At 49.2% G+C, this 15824-nt stretch overlaps 1 protein-coding gene across 5 annotated transcripts in view; it reads left to right on the top strand.

The window, feature by feature from the left end:
* The window catches only part of LOC137425066 (uncharacterized), a 769181-nt gene that overhangs the window by 431713 nt on the left and 321644 nt on the right, over positions 1-15824 (top strand). For all 5 annotated transcript variants that reach the window (XM_078776254.1, XM_078776250.1, XM_078776252.1 and 2 more), the window contains one exon: positions 4496-4697. In XM_078776254.1, coding sequence (XP_078632380.1) covers positions 4496-4697 — 202 coding nt within the window. The remainder of the gene's footprint in view (positions 1-4495; positions 4698-15824) is intronic.

Raw genomic sequence — 15824 nt, 5'->3', positions numbered from 1 at the left:
TCTCCTGAACGGTGGAAGATAGGAGGAAACCTCTGAAACAAAAATGTCGGAACGGGCCCCGGGAAGATTGTAGGCTAGGTGGCGAGGCCGTTCGAGGCCACCTCGGCCGGGCTGGGCCCATTTCGCAATTAAAAGCTGAGCTGAATTATAGTAATCAATCTTCTACGGCCGCGAGTAAAAGCTTAATTATAGTAGTAAATTCATTCAAAAAGAATCAAAAATGTCGGGACAGGCACTTGGAAGGTTATAGGCTTCCTCGGCGGGGCTGGGCCCATTTCACAATTAAAAGCTCATCTGAATTATAGTAGTCAATCTTCTACGGCCACGAGTAAAAGCTGAATTATAGTAGTAAATTCATTCAAAAAGAACCCGGGCAACGCTGGGTGCAGTCGGCTTGTCTTCTTCTTCTATGCTTCTTCTTCTTCTATACATATAAAAGAAAGTTTTTGTTTGTTTATTTGTTTGTTTGTCTGCACGCACTAATCTCCTGAATGGTGAAAGATACGAGGAAACCTCTGAAATAAAAATGTCGGGACGGGCCCCGGGAAGGTTATAGGCTAGGTGGCGAGGCCGGTCGAGGCCGCCTCGGCCGGGCTGGGCCCATTTCGCAATTAAAAGCTGAGCTGAATTATAGTAGTCAATCTTCTACGGCCGCGAGTAAAAGCTGAATTATAGAATTATAATAGTAAATGAACGAAATGCGTCCATGACCCGATAGTCAAACTCCGCTGCTTTGCAAGGCCAAGTTTTATTCCTTTTTTTTAGTACAGAAGATTAAATTCATTCAAAAAGAACCCGGGAAACTCCGGGTGCATTCAGCTTTTATATATATATATATATATGTATATATATATATATATATATATACAGTGGTACCTCGGCTTACGAGTTTAATCCGTTCCGTGACGGAGCTCGTAAGCCAAATCGCTCGTAAGTCAAAGCAAATTTTCCCATTCAAATGCATTGAAATGCTATTAATCCGTTCCAGCCTCAAAAAAAAAACACCAATTTTTTTTGTTAGGTGCTTTTAAATAACAAAAATGTACTTTATAAATAACAAATAATGTATAAACAAGCACGACCTCGTATATACTGTACATAATACAAGAGAATGTAAAGAAATAAACTGGTTTTATTAAGCAGAGGAGAAGAGCATGCCAGGTGAGGTGTGCGTGTTGTCGACTTGGCGAGGCAGTACGATCGTACTCCTTCTACGATATGTACGATTTTGAAGCAGAAGGAGTCCATAAAGGCTATAACGCCAGCCAAGGGCGTTACGATTATTTCAAAGCTCCGGACCTCTATCCATGAAGATATGGAGAAGTTGTTGTTTGTGTGGTTGAAGAGAAGCAGCTCGCAGGAGATACCGTGACCGAGAGCATCATGTGTTTGAAAAGATTGAAACTCGGATATCGAGCACGGACCACGAGGTGTTTTTTCTTTTTTCTTAATCTCGGTTTCAGTGAACTTTTGCTCTGTGCTCACGTGTACTGTACCTGTACCTGTAATGGTACGTCAGAGGATGGCACCTGTTGTCATCATATTAAGTGCAAGATGTTCTGCATCGTAAGTTGGTACACCGTGGTCTTTCGGCGGTGTTTAAGCCGGCCGTCTTGGCTTCTGTCACCATTGGCATTGAGTCTTTCGATGTAGGTAGGTCGTTGTGTGCCGGTGCCTTGGCCGAATTCCTTCATTGCTGCATTGTTAGCTCACCTGGTTTTTTATACCACATCTTTGGTTATCGGACCAGCGAATGACGTCATCTCCTCCAAAGTATGGCTTATTCTCACTTGTCTTGGACGATCTTCTACTTCTAGCCTTCCACCGTGCATTTGGTGTCCACTGTACTTACTGTACAGTGCCTGGTAAAATTGATGTAATGGGTTTTTGACCGTCAACGCCATGAACCGTCATGAACCGTCATGAACCGTCAACCGCATGAACCGCCAACGCCATGAACCGCTAACACTCAAAAGCCATTTATCGCGCCTTATAAAGCAAAACGCAAACCGAAAGCCATGCCTCTCAAGCGAGGCGTGCTTCCGTGGTCACGTGATCCACAGGTGTAGCTCATTATACCCGCACGCGCGACACGCTTTGGCGGTCACGTGACCAGCCACTCTGGAGGCGGGGATCCCCGCCGATGACGTCACCGGCTGGAGCAAGGAGATTCCTCGCTCATGTATTTCGACGATTGCGTGTTTTATATCCAAGCAGAGATGCTTTCACGGCAAGATAACCGCGTGACCGGAACCGGAAGCCACAACCGGAAAATTCAAAAAATAAATTTTTTGAGCTCGTACATCGGATCTCGGCTCGTATCCCAAAGCAACAAACCGCCCGAGCGACGGCTCGTATCCCGAAAAACTCGTACGTTGGGGCACTCGTAAGCCGAGGTACCACTGTATATATATATATATATATATATATATATATATATATATATATATATATATATATATATATATATATATATATTCTGCAAACAAAAAGCAGATCTCTGACTCTGAATGTGCAATGTGATGACATCAGAAAAGATGCTGACATCGAGGGTAAAAGTAAAGCAGCAACACAACACCTGCAAACTGGGATGGCCTATGTGAGATACACAGTGCAGCATTTGCTGTTATGGGACTCGACCTGTGCCTTGCTATCTCAACAAGTTATGGGGTTAAAAAAAAAAGGCCTATATACATACGTGTAGTATTATAGGCCTATATACAGTCACGTGAAAAAGTAAGTACACCCCATGTAAAATTTTGACTTTTTCAACATATTTCAACATACAGCTATGTGATCTTCATTTCGACAATATTGATAGATAAAGGTGATATAATATAACAAATATCATGAAACATTTACATTTTGTGGTCCATTGTATAATTTAAATAAACATAAATGCAAATCTTGCATGTGAAAAAAGTAAGTACACCCTTGGCTCTAATAGGTGGTATTGCCCCCTTTGGCAGAAACAACCTCAAGTAGGCATTTCTTATAACTGTCTAGCAGTCTCCGACATCGACCGGCGAGAAATTTTTGCCCCCTCCTCCATGCAGAATTCTTTCAGCTGTGCGATGTTTGAGGGGTTTCTTGCATGCACAGCTCGTTTCAAATCCCCCCACAACATCTCGATGGTATTTAGATCCAGGCTTTGACTTGGCCATTCCAGAACACTCCATTTCTTTCTTTTCAGCCATTCCTTGGTGGATTTACTGGTATGTTTAGGGTCATTGTCATGTTGCAAGGTCCACTTTCGGTTGAGCTTCAACTTTCCGACAGATGGCCTCACATTATCCTCAAGCACCCTCTGGTACAATGAAGAATTCAAAGTGGATTCTATGATGGTGAGCTGCCCAGGCCCTGATGCAGCAAAGCTGCCCCAAACCATAATATTTCCACCACCATGCTTTACAGTTGGTATCAGGTTCTTGTGGTCAAATGCTGTCTTTGGTTTTGCCCAAACATGTCTTCTGGTACTGTGGCCAAATAGCTTTGCCTTTGACTCATCTGTCCAGAGCACATTGTTCCAGAAGTGCTGGTCTTTGCCTCGGTGTTCAATGGCAAACTTTAGTCTTGCCCTGATGTTCTTTCTGGACAGCAAACGTTTCCTCCTGGCACACCTCCCATGTAGATCAAATTTGTGCAGCCTCTTTCTAATGGTAGACTCATGCACTTTGACATCAACAGTGGCAAGAGCTACCTGTAGGTCCCATGATGACATTCTGGGGTTCTTAGAGACTTCTTTCAGCATCTTGCAGTCTGCTCTCGGGCTGAACTTGCTGGGGCGACCTGGCCTGAACAAGTTGGCAGTTGTTTGGAATCTTCTCCACTTGTAGATGATCTTCCGGACAGTCGAATGAATGATTTCAAATTGTTTGGTAATCTTTTAAAATTGCTTCCCAGACTCGTAGGCATCTATAACCTTCTTTCTGAAGGCCTCAGAGAGCTCTTTTAATGTAGGCATGGTAACGCCGCACACTTCAACAACAAAGAGCAAACCTAACTAAATGTCTGATGTTTAAATAAGACAGGTTCCTCCAAGATCCTCTCTAACGATGTTCTAATCATTTGCACCTGAGCTGGTGCACCTGTTTCTAATTTTAGGTATTTGAAGTAGTGATAAATGTAGGGGTGTACTTACTTTTTCCACATGCGAAATTTGCATTAATGTTTATTTAAATTATACAATGGACTACAAAATGTAAATGTTTCATGATATTTGTTGTATTATATCACCTTTATCTATCAATATTGTTGAAATGAAGATCAAATAGCTGTATGTTGAAATATGTTGAAAAAGTCAAAACTTTACATGGGGTGTACTTACTTTTTCACGTGACTGTAGATAGTCACACGGTAATGATATATATATATATTTATCAACTTAATGCCCCCACATTTCCACCATATTGTCAAGTTTTTTTGACGACTGTAATTAGAGTTTCCATTGCAGATGTTATTTTAAGTAAATAACTGTTACCCATTTACCTTGCAGGGTTAGCTGTTCAAATGCAGACCTTCCAAGGGGCACTCCAATACAGGTGCAAGGTCGCCGTCCATGTGTGTCCAGACACTTGAGCTTGCGACTCAATGAGGAGCCTGGAGGACCAACAGAAATGGCACTCTGGAGACACCTGCCGCAGGAGTTTACATCAATAAAGACTCTGTTGCTAAAGCTGAAGCGTACACTTCAGGAGGTGAGCAGACAGTCGGCTGTGAGCTTCAAGGCTTACTTGTTTGCAATCAAAACGAAAATCTGTCGCTGTAATGGTAACTTCAAGAATGAGGGCCTGGTAGGAAGAGCTAATTAAGGGAAATGTGCAAGCATTTTTGTGGCTTATTAGTCATGTAACAGTTGTAAAGAAGATAAGAAATGTTCCCAAAACAAGAATTGATTGGTGATGAGGTGAGATGCACTGCTGTGGTTCAAGACAAGGAGGCAATATTTTTTGTAATATGCTGTAATTTTCAGTTCATCTTACTTCATTGAAAAAAAAGGCAATGAAATACATATACATATAATACATATTACTTTCTTAAAATAAAACCCAGTGCCTGTTGATGGCAGACAATATGCATGGAGGCACAAAAGACATCCCAGCAGAGCAGTCATGAACCTGACCTTATCTCTGCACCTCTGTACAGTATTTGTAGGTTTAGAAAAAAAATACATCCACTGTATACATTATATATATGTGTGTGTGTGTGTGTGTGTGTGTGTGTGTGTGTGTGTGTGTGTGTGTGTGTGTGTGTGTGTGTTAGTGTTAGTTAGGGCTGGGCGATAATGGAAAAACCTATATCTCGATAATGGACCTCATTATAACAATTATCGTGACAATATCATGATGCTATAAATAATGTAATTAGCGCCTTGAGAACCATGTCACATACAATATCAATTCACATAAGAACAAACTGAATAGCCATAGAGTTATGTGTGTTCGTACTCCTTGTTTCATAATTCTGTTGCAATTTGTTTAAAGTCAAACCCCATTTTGCCTTGACTAACTTGCTTTGCTCCGTTTGCCGAGTGACTGGACGAGCAGTTTGCAAAGCAGGTGATACTGAACGTCTGGCTTGACAAGCGATAGCAAGCTGCTTGCTAACAGAACACACAAAGCAAGCTGTTTGCCAACAGAACACACCGAATACGCTGCTTGCTAACGGAACACACCAAGCAAGCTGCTTGCTAACGGAACACACCGAGCAAGCTGCATGCTAATTGCGACATTTGTGAATAACATTTAAAACTACGGTAGATGGTATTCATAGAATACTTGCCCTGCGCAGTCAACTTCATGTGAGCCAACTCTTCTGTTTTTGAAGGGTTTTTATTCTTTCATCCAATATGGCTGCCAAATATGGCAGAAATTTGAGCTCGATGCAATCGGCAGTTTCTGATGGGCTGCTGCTGATAGGAACCTAAACCCTCATGCTGTGCTTGTGCAAAGATTTCATTTCTCTGTTTTGTGTTGCTCGTCTTGCCGCACTGTGGCCTGGTTAACTGAGCATTGCTGCATTCTTATGATGTTTGCCTTTGAGAAGCAAAGCGTCCTCATGACCTATGTTTGGAAGTAAACACGTTTTCCTTTCCTCTCTTGTGTCGAAGCCTGGTGTTGGCTTCGCGGTTAGGGTGCTGGCTTGGGATCCTAGGATCCTGGGTTTGAATCCCCGTTGATCGCTGAATTAACGCCAGGGGGGTTGACTCAGCCTGTCATCCTTCCAAGGTCAGCAAATTGAGTACCAGTTCACTGGTAATTCCCGGTATGTCGCAAGAGGCGACTAACAGGGTTGGCGGCAGGAAGGGCATCCGGCTGTAAAACATTGCTTCAAAAAAAGGGGACCACGGTGCCCAAAAAAGGCCAACCCCTGCTCTGCGGGGAAAAACGGCCTCTAACGGTGGTTCTTCATCCAATATGGCTGCCAGACCACGTGAGCGATGACATCCTACTCCGCTTGGGGAATAAGATATGTTAATGATGATGTCATCATTACTTTAATTATGAAGTTGAAACGCGGTGCTACGCGCGCTTGCTTGTACAACAAGAAGGAAGCGGATAACGCGGTGAGTTTAAGAGTCTTTATTAAACGAGCTCAACTGTAGCACTGGCGCGCTCCGGACTGCGCGCCCGGTGTATATCCCGCGGTCACGCCTACCCCTCGGGCGTGGCCGCCGCCCACTTGGTGCGTGGAATGATGCCCTCACGCCAGTGAGCTTTCGTGTCCGCCACACGCGCCCCCCCAGAATTCCCGCGCACCTGGAGGGCCAGTTTGCGGGGCAAACGGATGACCCTGCCGAAGCGCCCTCTGGCGACCGGTGGCGTCCGGGGTGCAGGGATGCCAGCTGGGATGCCTCCGGCTGCACCCGGGATGGGTGCAGGACCGGGGGGCGGCGGGCCTGGGCGGTGCCGGGGGTCCGCCCACAGGGGGGCGGGCCGACGCGGGGGCCGAGCCACCGGCAGTGGGTGGTCCACGTCGAGGTGGGCCGGTTTGAGGCGATCCACCGAGACGCGGTCGGGAGTACCGCCGATGTCCAAGGTGAAGTGTTTCACCCCGGTCTCCAGCACGCGGAAAGGCCCGTCGTACGGGGGCCGCAGTGGTGTCCGGTGGGCGTCGTGCCGGACGAAGACGTACTCCGCGGTGCGAAGCTCCGGGGCGACGTGCGCAGGCGGGTGCCCGTGGTGCGCCGTCGGCACCGGGGCGAACCTCCGGGCTGTCTCCTGCACCGCGGAGCGCTCCTGCGCCGCGGACCATGGTGCCGTGGGGTCGGGGAGGAACTCGCCCAGCACTCGCAGCAGTTGTCCGAAGACCAACTCCACCGCGGATGTGCACAGGTCGTCCTTGGGCACCGTCCGGAGGCCCAGCAGGACCCAGGGGAGCCTGTCGACCCAGCCGCCGTCGTGGAGGGTGGCCCAGAGCGCGGCCTTCAACGAGCGGTGGAACCACTCGCACAGGCCGTTGGCCTGGGGGTGGTAGGCCGTGGCTCAGTGCAGCTGGACCCCGAGCCCCTGCGCGACCGCCCCCCAGAGCTCCGAGGTGAACTGGGGGCCGCGGTCGGACGATATGTCCGAGGGGGCGCCGAACCGGGCGACCCAGGTGGTGATGAACGCCTATGCGACGTCCGCCGCCTTCGGCACCGCCAAAGGCACGGCCTCCGGCCACCGGGTGGTGCGGTCCACCATTGTCAGGACATGGGTGAAACCCCGCGAGGGGGGCAGAGGTCCCACCAGGTCCACGTGTACGTGGTCGAACCTTCGTTCCGGCACCGTGGACGGGGCCAATGGGGCCTGGGTGTGCCGGTGCACCTTCGCGCGCTGGCATGCGAGGCACATCCTGGTCCAGCTGTGGACGGCCTTCCGGAGGCCATGCCAGACAAACTTGTCGGCGACCAACCTCTGGGAGGCCTTCGTGCCCGGGTGGGACAGGCCGTGGATGGCGTCAAACACCTGGCACTGCCAGCCCGCGGGCATGATGGGGCGAGGCCGCCCGATGGAGACGTCGCACAAGAGGGCCGCGCCGTCGAACGGCACCTCGGTGACGCGGAGGCCCGTGACGGCGGTCCGCAAGGCCTAGACGCCGGGGTCGGCGGCCTGGTCCGCCGCCATCCCGGCATAGTCGATGCCAAGGTGGACTGCGTGGGCGACGGACCAGGAAAGGCAATCCGCCACTGGGTTGTCCTTCCCCGCGACGTGCCGGATGTCCGTCGTGTACTCGGACACAGCCGAGAGGTGACGCTGCTGCCGGGCCGACCACGGCTTGGTGACCTTGTCCATCGCGAAGACCAGTGGCTTGTGGTCGACGAAGGCCGTGAATGCAGGGCCCTCGAGCAGATGGCGGAAGTGCCTGACCGCCAGGTGAATCCCGAGCAACTCGCGGTCGAAGGTACTATAGCGGCGTTCGGGCGGGCGAAGCTGCCGGCTGAAGAACGCCAGCGGTTGCCAAGCACCACGCACCCATTGCTCGTGCACCGTGCCCACCGCGTAGTCCGAGGCGTCGGTGGTGAGGGCGATCGGTGCATCGGGCGCCGGGTGCGCGAGCATGGTGGCGTTAGCCAAGGCGAGCTTCGCGCCCGCGAACGCCGCTTCCATCTGCTCGGTCCAGGTAACGTCACCTTTGCCCGGCTTCCCTCAGAGGGCCTCGTGCAAGGGGCGCAGGAGCTGGGCGAAGCGGGGCAGGAACCGATGGTAAAAGTTTACCATGCCCAGGAACTCCTGGAGCCCCTTGATCGTGCCGGGGCGCGGAAACCCCTTCACCGCCTCCACCTTGGCCGGTAGGGGGACGGCCCCGTGCCTGGTGACGCGGTGCCCCAAAAAATCGATGTCGGCGACGCCGAACCGGCACTTGGCGGGGTTCACGATGAGGCCATGCTGGCCCAGATGTTCGAAGAGCGTGCGGAGATGGTGAAGGTGCTCTTCGCGGGACGCGCTGGCGACGAGGATGTCGTCCAGGTATACGTACACAAAATCCAAGTCGCGCAAGACGCTGTCCATGAGTCGCTGGATCGCCTGAGCCGCATTCTTCAAACCGAAGGGCATCCGAAGAAATTCGAACAGTCCGAACGGCGTGATGACCGCCGTCTTCGGGATATCCTCCGGCCTGACGGGGACCTGATGGTAGCCGCGTATGAGGTCCACCTTCGAAAAGAAGGACATGCCCGACAACTGGGCGGAGAAGTCCTGGATGTGGGGGACGGGGGTAGCGGTCGGGTGTGGTGGCGTCGTTGAGGCGCCGGTAGTCCCCGCACGGTCGCCATCCCCCGCCAGGCTTGGGCACGATGTGGAGCGGCGACGCCCAAGCACTCTCGGAGCGCCGCACGATGCCGAGCCGCTCCAGCGTAGCGAACTCCGCTTTAGCTACCGCGAACTTAGTCGGCTCGAGGCGGCGTGCCCGGGCGTAGACCGGTGGCCCGGCGGTGGGGATGTGGTCTTCCATCCCGTGCTTCCGAGAAGGTGGGCCGCGTAAGGGCCGGGAAGCTGGCGAGGAGGCGGGTGAAGTCATCCGCTGCCGGAAGCGTACAAACCAACCTCGCCGGGACCGAACCGCTCAGCAAGCCGCTTGGCGAGCCGCTCGGTGAGCCGCTCAGTGAGCCGCTCAACGAGCTGCTCAGCGCGCAAGCAAGCGAGCTGAACGTTTCAGCCTGGATGAGACGTCTGTTCTTCACATCTACCAACAACCCGTGTGCACAGAGGAAGTCCGCACCGAGCAGTGCCATGGGGACACTAGCGGTTACGAACGTCCACTCAAAGCGTTGCCTTCCGAACCGCAGGGAGAGGCAGCGCTTCCCGAATGTGCGTATGGGTGTTCCGTTCGCGGCAAGCAACGCGGGGCCCCGGCCCGCGGTGTGCTTGTCGGACGTAGAGGCAGGGATAGCGCTCACCTGTGCCCCCGTATCGCATAGGAAATGGTGCCCGGACAAGGTGTCCATTATAAAAAGAAGGCTGCCGGAATGGCCGACGCTCAGGGCCGCTACCGAGCACCGGCTTTGTAGTTTCCCGACTTGCCGAAGGAGCACGGCGGGCAACAAGTCCTCGCCTTGTGGCCAAACCTGGCGTGGAAATGGCACCAGGTTTGCGGCGAAGGCGGAGGCCGCGGTTTTCGCGGTGGTGGTGGGTGTGGCGTGGCGGCGGCCACGCGGCGTGCGTCAGCCTCGGGATCCCCGAGGTGTGGTGCATCAGCATCAGGGTCAGCCTCGGGATGCGCGGCGGCCGTGCCAAAACTCGCCTGCGCGTCCAAAGCCACGAAGAACCTGTCGGCCTCGGCAGCGAGCGCTCGGGGTTCCATCGTCACAGAACCGGCCAACGCGAGGCGGACTCGTGCCGGCAGCTGGCGTCGAAATAACGCCCGGAAAAGAGCGTTCGGGGTTTCGTCGCCCATCAATGACAGCATATGGTCCATGCAGACCGACGGTCGCGTGTCACCGAGCTCGGGGAGGTCCAGGAGGCGGTCGGCCCGTGCGTCCACCGTGAGGCCGAACGTGGCGAGGAGGAGACGCTTGATCGCCTCGTACCTGCCGTCGGCGGGTGGGTTCCTCAGGACTGACAGGACGCGTGCGGCCGTGCCGGGCCCGAGGGAAGCGACCACGTGGTAGTACATGGTCTCGTCCACCGTGATGCCTCAAAGTCGGAACTGGGCTTCTGCCTGCAGGAACCAGACTTCGGCTTGCGTCTCCCAGAACTCGGGGAGTTTCATTTGGACCGCATTGTTTGCCATTGCGATGGCGTATTCGGGTGGTCAGCGACGGCTGGCCAGAACGTCGGAGTCACCAATGAAGCGCGGTGCTACGCGCGCTTGCTTGTACAACAAGAAGGAAGCGGACAACGCGGTGAGTTTAAGAGTCTTTATTAAACGAGCTCAATTTTAGCACTGGCGCGCTCCGGGCTGCGCGCCCGGTGTATGTCCCATGGCCACGCCTACCCCTCGGGCGTGGCCGCCGCCCACTTGGTGCGTGGAATGATGCCCTCACGCCAGTGAGCTTTCGTGTCCGCCACAACGTCATAATTCGACATGCACAACGCTTGATTAGATCAGTATGAATTTTTTTCTCTGCAATTCTTGGTCCGATTGACTCGAAATTTTCACCATAGGAACGCCTCCTCCTATAGAATATTGCAATTATTATTATGACGTCATACGTCACGTGGTACAGGCGCCATCTTGGAAAAACCTCGCACCTCTATATCTCTGAAACCACTCCATGGAAAAAGTTGAGACCTGGCTCATTGTCACCGACTCCCCATGGCGAATAAGATATGTTAATGATGATGTCATCGGTGCCTTCGTTATGACGTCATAATTCGACAAATACAACACATCTTTCCGATCATTATTTAAAAAAATTCAGCAACTGTTGGTCCGATGGACACGAAATTTTCACCATAGGAGCGCCTCCTCCTTTAGAATATTTTAATGATAATCATGACGTCATAGGTCATGTGTTACAGGCGCCATCTTGGAAAAACCGAAAACGTTGCACCTCTATGTCCAAAACCGCTCTATGGAAAAAAATTGAAACGTGGCTCATTGTAAATAACTCCATATGGGGAATAGGTGTTGTTAACGATGACGTCATTTCTGCCATAATTATGACGTCATAATTCGACAGGGACAACGCTTAGTCTGATCAGTTTGAAATTTATTGAGCATGATCTATGCAACAATTATTTTGAGAATATAAATTTATGATGTCATCGCTCATTTGGTCTGGCAGCCATATTGGATCAAACAAAGCAGAAGAGTTGGCTCACACCAAGTTGACTGTGCAGGGTAAGTATTCTATGAATATCATCTAGGTTTAGGACAGTGAACGAGGGCATCTACCCATTGTGGGACTATGCAGAGGCATATTGGCGACACGGTCGCATTTCTCTCCTTTTACGTACATTTTCATTGAGGTTTTTATTTCACAGTTTACAGTTATAGAAATTACAATTTACAAATGTTAGATATCAGTTGAGGTTTTTTTAATTTGTTTGTTTGTTTTTTACGGATACTTTTAAGTTTTTTTGCATAAATTTTCATTTTTGGTGGCCCTTTACGATGGTTCTGTGATTTTTTTTTTCCCGGTGTATCGGCTTCGATGCCCGTCAGCCCACAAAATTTCAGCTTTATACGTCACCAGTAAGGTACCAAACATTATTGTCAGTCAGTGAGTGAGTGGTTAGAATGAGCTTTATATATTAGATATATCCTTCCTATTCTACTTCCAGTGTGATACATCGTGGTTTTTTGGAGCATTTCGACCATGGGTTATTCATTCCATTTTGTTTTTTGTTGATCAATGAAGCCTTTTTCCATTCAGTGAATGCACTGTATGGTCATAGTATAACAGCTTGTATTTATAAAAGACTAAAATTCCATTGAAATTCAAGACCAGGCATGAGTCTGTTGAAGATGACCCACGGTCAGGCTGTCTGTCACACCTCATCAGTTGTGAAATAATTGCCAAGGTCAAGTCAGTTGTTTGAAAAGATTGGTGAAGGAAGTTACTTGAGTTTGGTATCGACTGCATAATGTATTTCCCAAAGTGCATATTTGATCACTCATGAAAACACGTTTTTGTTCAACGTTTGGATAGCTGGATACCGAAAATTGTGACCAGTATCTGGAGTTCGGTCTAAATCTGCTCATCTTAAAGTTTCCACTGTGCGTACCACTAATTTTTCTTGGTCACCATATGCTGGTTCTAGTCCGGTTTAAAATGCCAGGCAATTTAACTCCTGGCCAAAAAAATTACTATATATTCCACATGCATAAATATACACAAACACAAACAAACAGATAAAGAGAACCCGGACACCAAATACAACTAATCCAAATTTAAGTGCTTGCAATATAAATGATGGTTGACATTGGCCTGTGACCTGAGAATCAGCCTCTCCGACCTTTCAGCACACATAATCTGAGCACACCCCTCCCTTCCCCCACCTCCCACACCCTTCTTAAAACCTCTCCACTTAGAGGTGTGGCTGTGGAAACAAAAAATATTGTTGTGTCCATGGGGTTAAGACCCCAAGAGGACGAATGACCGAAACGAGCTTTAACTCCGAGGCGTACTTCAAACTTGGCGGGGTTATCTTTGGCGCGCGTGGGAAGGTTCGAAGTCTTATCTGTTCGGAAACACATGGGGTTATTCCGAACCCACAAACAAATGAACCAGGACAAGAAAAGTCAAATTCAACAAATATTGATTTAATGAAAATAAATGCAAACAATTAAAATGAATGTGAGGTAAAACTAAAATTCCTAGGTTGAGGATCCTCCACTCTGACTCATATACAGATGAGGGAATGATAAAAGAAAATAAAATGCACTTATAATCGGCCGATACTCAGCTTTGAGTTTGCACGAGGACGTTTGGGCGCCTGGTGGTCGTTGAGCGGGTCCCTAGGTCAGCAAATGTCCCTCCCGAGCGTCCATGGGATCAAGATGGTGCCGAGTCGCTCCTTCGCTGTGCCACGAACATCGGGAAATCCGTGCAGACTGTCTCCTTTTGCTATTGTCTCCCTCCGACCGAGATGCCACGAGCTCCACAAACCTCCGCCATATTCCTCCTCCTCACAGGTGCACATGCGACCAAAAAACGCACCAGCACGACCCACTCCCGCCTTTCACCAAGGCGCCAAGACAAAGAGATAAACGGGACAGCTTCTACTTCCTTCGTTACTATCCTAGGCTTCACGAAAGGACGCAGCACAACCACAGCCATTTGTCAGCGCGACCAAGACAAAACGAGAGGAAGATAGAGAGATGCGGCCACCCGCAACCAAACTCAGGACAAGAGAGAAAATGTGACCGCCTCTAAAGAGTGCCAGAACAGAGAGAAACAGGGAGAATGTGACTGCCTCCAATGAATGTCAGGACCAGAAAACCAGAAGAGAGAGCGACAAAGATGGCGAGATGTCTTTTTTTACTCCAGCTCTCGAATGTTCCACGCTGACGTCACACTCTATCCAATCACCGAGCTCTACTCAATCATCCCATCGCGCCTCCACCAATCACAAAGGCCGGGTTGTGGCCTCCTCACCAGAGTCGTTGGGGGGTGGGGGGAGTCTAGTTGCCGTTCAGGAATGTTCGGGAATGTTCGGATATCTCTCTATCTCTATCTCTTTTTCTCTCTTATGGCCCTGGCTTCATAAAGGTGAGTGTACACCATCCTGGATGTAAGACATCTCTGGCTCACTCCTGGGAGATCGATTGGCTGTCTCAGTGCTGCAGGCCTGTTTGAAAGAGCTGTCCGGAACTAGGCAGCAACAACAAAAGCAACAACCCATTCCTTACTAAGCTGTCAAACATTAAATATAATTTGAATTTAAACCACATTTAAGTGAACTGTCTCAAATAAGCCTTGATGTAATCTGCCAGTCATGAGATAGCTTGATTTGAGGAATGAGAGTAAAGCAGACACACAATATATTATCACAACCTTGCCTTGCACCTTGCTTTCCATTCATAAGCAACGAATGGGAGACAAAATAGCAGCTGCACTTTATTTTGGCATTGTCCTGTTGTTTTTTTGTCATTGTTGTTTGGTTGCTTGAAAATAATCTTGCCCTGCCCAGAAGGATGAGCCATACATCCAAAAAAATTCAGCATCAACACCTGCCTGCTGGAAACTGCTTTCTCTATTTCCCTTTGCTTTTCTGTTCATCTGCTTTGAAACCCTTTGGTGGTATTCGTTGGTTCTCTCTGGACAGAATCTCTTTCTCTATCTCTCTCTATCTCGCTCTCCCTCTATCTCTTTCCCTCTCCCTCCCTCTCGCCACCTCGGACTCCACTTCTATGTGTCATTATTCACTGGAGACCAACACACTGAAAAAGCTAAATACATCTCTGCCTATTTTAGTCTTCACAAGGTCGACAGAATCCAAAGGCCATCTGTGGCTCTCATGATTTCCTCTTTTCCGAAGTGATGCATTGCAATGGGGTATCCAACTGATGGAGATAGATGTGCAGCCTATTTTGATTTTCATTTGGAATATAAATATAATGGTGAGGGTTTACACTGGTAAGATTTAAGCAAGGACTGAAGGGAAATTGCATACTTGAATTCTGAAATTGCTGATAGAAACTTTCATGAGATATTGGTATGATATTGAGCATTGAAAATCTCATTGACACCAAGACTGCTGCCCTCTTTTCTCTGCTCCAAGGACACTTTCATCGCTGTGCATTTGTGCTGAATGTTTAATGTTGGAGAAAATCCTTCTTTCTTTTTTTTTCCCTAAAAAGCCAGCGCTGAAATTTCTTTCTCCTCCCACTCAGTTCCATTTTCATCTGTGTGTATGCAAATCTGGACTTGTTCTCCAAGGCCAGTGCATCATTGCCACAGCTGATCCTGTGATTAGTGTAAGCCCCTAGAACAGTGTTGCTCCATTTCATCCCACTTCTTTTGAAACTTCCAGTCTGCATGATTCATCCAGTACCTTTTGGAGCTATTTCATTTTCTATAGCTGGCACAGTATTCTGGGGGCAGGTCACTCGTCAATGCAATATATCTGGTTTCCTGCAGCGTCCTGTTGTGACGATCATGTGATATTGTGGAAGGCATTTATTTTCTCTCTTAAATCCAAAGGTGTTTGCATATTTCCTTGTGTCAATTCTCTCTTTTATCAATAGGGAGCATGGCTTGCGTTGAATAACAAATGTTGTAGAGATAATTTCTGAAACTTCAAATCCATTGATGCCAAAATATAAAATCGTCATGAGGCTAATGAGACCATGGAATGGAGTGTATAACTGCACAGCACCGATGGAAGTAGCTGCACAAAGTCGACCCCTTGGTTTATTCTATTATATACTAGCAGAAGCTCTTGGTAAAAATACCA

The sequence above is a fragment of the Myxine glutinosa genome, chromosome 4, assembly GCF_964187855.1.
Source record: "Myxine glutinosa chromosome 4, kmMyxGlut1.1, whole genome shotgun sequence".
NCBI lineage: Eukaryota > Metazoa > Chordata > Myxini > Myxiniformes > Myxinidae > Myxine > Myxine glutinosa.
This window is presented reverse-complemented; position numbering and strand designations above follow the sequence as displayed.